Source organism: Perkinsus marinus (genome assembly GCF_000006405.1).
Source record: "Perkinsus marinus ATCC 50983 genomic scaffold scf_1104296955874, whole genome shotgun sequence".
In the NCBI taxonomy this organism is placed as follows: Eukaryota; Perkinsozoa; order Perkinsida; family Perkinsidae; genus Perkinsus; species Perkinsus marinus.
In genome coordinates, this window is record NW_003207677.1 from 53,439 (window position 1) to 59,518 (window position 6,080).

The following is a 6,080-nucleotide window of genomic DNA, read 5'->3' on the forward strand; positions in this document are numbered from 1 at the left end:
CATAGGCCCAAGAGGTAAGTTGAGGCTGGAGTGGTATGCAGTGGTGACAGCCGTGTGCTTCAGCGCCTCCACTGAAGGTGGTCGGTCAGTGGCTCGAGGATCCTTAGCAAGTTGGTGGAACAACATGATGTTCGATCCCAACAGAGGTATGTTCATGGACCCCTCCAGTAGAGACAGTCTTCTAGTAGGTGATGCGGCTCGACGTCAAGTGGGAAGGACCGCATTCGACGCCTTGTCCGATTCCTCTGCCCGAGCCATCCATCGGGCTCAGGAGGAGTCCATGAACCTAGCCACAGTACCCCTCGAGGGCCTTCTTATTGGTCTGGCATCAGAGCGGAGCGGTGGCGCTAGCAAACTGCTGCGGGAAGCAGGAGTCCAGATCGCTGAGTTGAAGCATTTGGCCCCATTGCAAGCGGCGCCCGATCTTGTCAGTTGGGGAGCGGTTGAAAGGGTTCCACTAGACGACGAGGTCGTCGAGGTGATTCGAGGCAGCGTCGATACGGCCCAGGGGCCGATCACAACGGAGGCCCTTCTCGAGGGGGTGATAGGCAAGATGCTGGCCAGGCCGGCTGGTATGGAGCCAGAGCTGATGGGAAGACTACAGAGTGTTCTTCAACGTCTGCAGGAGTGGGGAGAAGAGGACGCTGAAAAAATACCGGTGGGGGGATTCGTACCGGGGACCTCTGGCGGCAGTGTTTTGGAATCGTGTGGACGGAACTTGACGGCGCTGGCGAGAGAAGGGAAACTCTTGAAGTGTGTTGGACGTGACGCTGAGATCGGGCGCATGATACAAGTACTGAGTCGAATGACCAAGAACAACCCGGTCCTGCTGGGCGAACCAGGCGTGGGCAAAACGGCCGTAGCAGAGGGCATGGCTGAGGTGAGTCTCGGCGTTATGTAATGTTGACACATCTTCGTGTGTAGCTCATCGCGAGGGGAGAAGTCCCGAACCATCTGGCCGGTGTAGCTATCTGGGACGTGTCCATCGGCAGTCTGCTGGCCGGTACCAAATACCGAGGGGAGTTCGAAGAACGGCTCAAAAGACTTGTTAAGGAGGCCACTGATGCTGATGGGAAGGTGACCCTCTCTGCCCTTCGGGGTCTTGTCTTCGACCTGTCTGTCTCTCATGTTAGATCATTCTGCTTATCGATGAGCTGCATACGATAGTCGGCGCGGGGGCGACAGGAGATGGTGCGATCGATGCGGCTAATATCCTCAAGCCTGCCCTCAGCCGGGGGGAGCTCCGAGTCATTGGGGCTACTACACAGTCGGAGTATGATAAGGTGAAGTTCAACCGTCACTGCGCCACGAAATCATCCCCTTTGTAGTACATTGCGAAGGACCCAGCACTAGAACGACGGTTCCAACCAGTAGTGGTGCCCGAGCCTACACAAGCTCAGGCAGTGGACATGCTCATGGGAGTAGCTAGTCTCTATGAAGAGCATCACTTCGTCAGGTGAGCTGACTGTAGGGACGGTTACGGTCGGGCCTTTGATGCTAAGCTGGCCAGGTTCACTGATGATGCTATAGAGGCATGCGTGAAACTATCGTCTCGCTACATTCCCAGTCGGCGACTACCAGACTCGGCGTTTGACGCTATGGATGAGGCAGCAGCTCGGAAGAGAATTCAGCAAGGAGCGGTAGGGCCTTTCTCTGTGTGAGCCTTGTTGATGTATTACCTTTATCAGCGGCCAAGCAGTCGTATTGAAGTGAACGCAAACGATGTCGCCCAGACTGTAGCTCAGTGGACTGGGATTCCCCTCGAGGAGGTTGGTCCCCATCTCAGGGGTGTTTGAGAGTATCTGTCCTCAGCTGACCAAGGATGAGTCTGCTAGACTGCTCCATATGGAGGAGCGGCTCGACAGTCGAGTGATAGGACAGAAGAGGGCCACCAGTGCGGTGGCCAGGGCGATTCGACGAGCCCGGGTTGGCGTTAGAGGTGGGAGCACGTCCCTCAACCCGTCGGAGTGTTGTATGCCAGGTATTGGGAACAAGCGGCCAACAGCATGCTTCCTGTTCTGTGGACCTACGGGGGTTGGCAAGACTGAGCTCAGCAAAGCCTTGTCCGATGAATACTTCGGCGAGGAGGGCCGGAACATGGTGGGTGCCCTCGGATGGCTTCCTCGCATACGAGCTGGTTAGATACGCCTGGACATGTCCGAGTTTATGGAGCGTCACAGCGTGTCCAAGCTGATAGGCTCGCCTCCGGGGTATGTCGGCTATGACTCCAACTCTGGAGGAGTACTCACGGACCGAGTCCGTAGACAGCCACATAGTCTAGTGTTGATTGACGAAGTGGAGAAGGCCCATCCTGACGTTCTCAATATCCTATTACAAGTGAGTCTTGACATTGGGATTGCCATTTGTATTAAATCGTAGGTGATGGACGATGGTCGCCTTACTGATAGCCATGGTCGACTCGCTGACTTCTCGAATGCTATCTTGGTCATGACCTCTAACGTTGGTAGCAGCATGGAGGATCTCAAACGTCATTTCCGCCCAGAGTTCATCAACAGAATAGACGAGGTGAATATTCTCCCTTGCATTAGCATTTGCGATGGATGCCGCCTTCAGGTCATTGCATTTGACAGTTTGACCGAGGAGGACATCGTCAGGATTGTAGGGCTGTATGTCAGCCGTCTACAAGCTGCTCTCAAGGAGCAGCATAGCATCGACCTTGAGGTTACGGACGGGTAAGCAGTGGATATCAGTTAGCTTCTAGCCAGTCGGCTTCGTCTCGTAGGTTGACAGCAGCACTTGGTAAAGAGGGCTACAGTGCCGAGTTTGGTGCTAGGCATCTCAACCGTGTTATGCAAGCTAGAATTGAGGACCCCATCGCTGAGTTGGTAAGTTCTCGTAGAGGAACACGAACGGACGTGTTCGGCCGAAGGGCTTATGCGTTGGCCTTCACGAATCGTATCGAACTTGGTGTCAGATATTACGAGAAGAGATACACCGAGGAGAGGAGCTAATTGCCGATTATGACAGCGAGAGGGATATGATTGTGTTCAGGGATGCTAACGGTCGAGTTTTGACAGAGACGAAATGCTCTGATAAAACAGCTGCTGATGACTGATACGTTTCTAATTGGCTGAGTTGTTGACTTGTGGAGTACGAGGGGAAGGATGCGAGTGCACGTATGAACAGAGACTAAGTGTCATGCTTCGTGAAAGCCTCACAAACTCACACTGTGAGTCTCACAGCAGACGACCACATAAAGCAAAGAGCTCAGTCCGAGTTTTTCAGATCAGACAGTATTGACAGATTGCTTGATACGACTTATTACGTATGAGTGTACGAAAAAGGTTCCAACTAGTGTCGGTCATGAGTAGTACACGTCCATGAGTTGTTTTCTGTCTCTGTTTATCACACCGAACAAAACAAGTGATATAATTGGACGAAAAAAGCCTTGAAGGGCCACAGATCAACCGTGGAGTAAGAAATCATCATCTAATGACGTATAGGCAAAGATACGAGAGAAAATATAATAATAATACAGAGCTACCTCGTACGCTACCTTCCTCTGAGAAACCGCCGAATATGCAACAAAAATAATGCTGCCGGTGATTCCCGCTTCGGATAAGGAATTATTCCTGGGCAATTAAGGCTGGCCCAATGACCACCTCAAGAATTCGAACCACCTCCATTATCGCTTCTTCAAACGACTGACCGAGACTGATAAAAAATAGTATAAGTAATAATAAATACGATGCCAACCTGAAATATGAATACTGCGGACTACTATAACTTCGGCCGAACTTTGAAGACCTTTCGAGCTGTCTCAAGAAGTAGGCAAGTCATATACCGTCCAACACGCTCATACCAACTTGATAAAATGAGTGGGCAAGAATTCGAGACGACTGCTCAGTATAAGACAGAAAAGTGTTGTCTTCAGGACCGAACCAATGACCACAACCACCATCATTCGTCATTGACTCATGTAATGTAGACGATCGTGCGAAAGCACAAGTCGGAGTATCTGATCAAACGCGCCACAAGTAACGATGATAAAACAGCGCAAATGTTACATACCTATACGGTCCGTACTAGCGGTTTGCCAGAACCCTCCAGTGAAGTCACTAGGCACAGTAGTAGTGAGACTAGCAGAAGCCACAGTGGAAGCCTCGTCCGCTGACATGTTGATTGTAAGCGGACGGCGAGGAGTCCCATCATGAGAACTGTGCTCTAGGACTTGTTCGAGCATACTCCCGCTACATAGATCGACGCTTGGCCTGAGACAATGCCATAGTTGACCATAAGAACCGTCCGGGGCCTTACTGTTCGGCCTGGTTCGCAGTAAGAGTACGGTCTTTGGAACGACGACCACCTCCATGCCTGAAGTATAGATACAGAGTAAACAACAGAGATAGTTCAACTGACTTGTGACAAAATCCTGACTTTTTACTGCGGCTACCCTTATCACAGCCAGGGAACGAACATCGCGGACCTCCACCGTGAGCACTACAGAACCTATTTTGAATCATATCAACACAATGATGAAGAGGACCTTCTACTTACACTGACTTAGAACTGCCATATACTGACTTGCCACAGCCTGTATGAGCACAGCGTCGACCGCCACCGTGGGAGATACAAAATTCAGTGCCTCCTTGGCGATACTTACGACACCCTTCAACTACACATACATACATTCGTCTCGCCGACACCATAATGAAGATGATGAAAATATACAGCCGAGGCGAATGCCCGAGTACAATAAGTGAACTGGAAGGCAATTGAGAATGGGGGCATCTACGTGAACAGAAGAGTTGCAGAAGGCGCAGTGTCTCCAAAATGTACAAAAGCTGACCTATTTTGTATCTTAATCACTGAGCCACAAGATATGCGGGGCTCAGGCGTACACGAGGTCATCTACAAGCGTTGCTGACGATAATTAAACTTAGAGAAATTGTGGGGACATTCTGCATGGTTTTCCTACACTTCTACCTTGAGTCGTGCGACAAACGAGTGGAAATGCACACTGTGCATCTAATAATGTAGTGAGGGAACTGCCGAGCTGAGCTGACGAAACCGAACATATATTATACCACTGGTCATCCCTAGTATTCTACCAGACTGAATGCTGGGTACATCTCCTGCGACACAAACCACAATGTACAGTGTTCGTTCTCATCGAACACTCGTCGAGATGAACGTGGAAGCACGCATGTACAATATTAGCGGAGCGAAACGATCCACGTTTACTATTTTGTTGTTAACTCGGTTTCTGGCGCGACTCTAACAGTTAGAGTTAGAAGACAGTGGACTAAACACCATCGAAAGGCGTCTTGCAATCCTTGGGCTTGACGGTGGATTCGTCTCGTCTTGAGCACAGCGGAGGAGGCTCCTTTGAGGAGTTCTTCAATGCACATTGTCCATCAACACTGTTCATATTATATGAACAGTTGCAAAACCATATGAACCGTCCTGTATCGTCAATTGATGAAAACTGTTGTGCGCACAGCAAGTGAAATGTAGGGCGAACATGCTTCGGATAACGTCGCTGAATTATCGGGAGCTGCACCCGGACGGAGGCCGGCAGTTTCTGAAGCTACCTATGAGCATAGTCACCATGGAAAATTGTTGTCCATGCACCCCTAGCCCGGGATGCGTTCCGAAAGTACCTCGGTATCGGTATGGGCCTCATACCGATAACGAGGTACTTTGGGCCCCATACTATGGGGGAAGCAGCTAAGACTCAGCACAACCTAAGATGGGCCTTTTGATGTCCATCAGTGGAAGATCTGTTTGAGCTGGATCTCCATAAACAGATATGCAACATGCGTCTCTCAATTGGGTTCCAGATGGCGTCACCAGAATACCTGTGTCAGTTGAACGGACTCAGTTCTGTCTCTCATCTACAGCCGGATCGGCCCGCACGGATTCGGCTGCAAAAAGGACCTGGGGAGGGCATATGCGTGACCTCAGTGATGAACGTCACAGCGTGGTTCCGTGGTCACAGACCAGAAGTCTGGTGCTGGTATGGTGGTATATCGTAAGGGTGTAGAGATCCATTCCAATTACTGGAAGCTCTCCTCTTACGCTACTATGACGGACTGTGAACTCCTCGGAGTTCTACA

At 50.6% G+C, this 6,080-nt stretch overlaps 2 protein-coding genes across 2 annotated transcripts; one reads left to right on the forward strand and one right to left on the reverse strand.

The window, feature by feature from the left end:
* Positions 1-124: 124 nt before the first annotated feature.
* Pmar_PMAR020393 (Chaperone clpB, putative) lies at positions 125-3,076 on the forward strand (the record flags this gene model as incomplete). Its single annotated transcript, XM_002775372.1, has 13 exons — positions 125-880; positions 925-1,077; positions 1,134-1,283; positions 1,329-1,456; positions 1,511-1,640; positions 1,689-1,769; positions 1,813-1,939; positions 1,982-2,100; positions 2,143-2,337; positions 2,380-2,526; positions 2,575-2,693; positions 2,744-2,846; positions 2,936-3,076. 13 exons carry the CDS (start codon positions 125-127, stop codon positions 3,074-3,076), a joined length of 2,349 nt encoding a protein of 782 aa, XP_002775418.1.
* Positions 3,077-3,936: 860 nt separating this feature from the next.
* Pmar_PMAR020394 (hypothetical protein) lies at positions 3,937-4,138 on the reverse strand (the record flags this gene model as incomplete). The annotated part of the gene is made up of 2 exons (XM_002775373.1): positions 3,937-3,979; positions 4,029-4,138. 2 exons carry the CDS (start codon positions 4,136-4,138, stop codon positions 3,937-3,939), a joined length of 153 nt encoding a protein of 50 aa, XP_002775419.1.
* Positions 4,139-6,080: the final 1,942 nt, after the last annotated feature.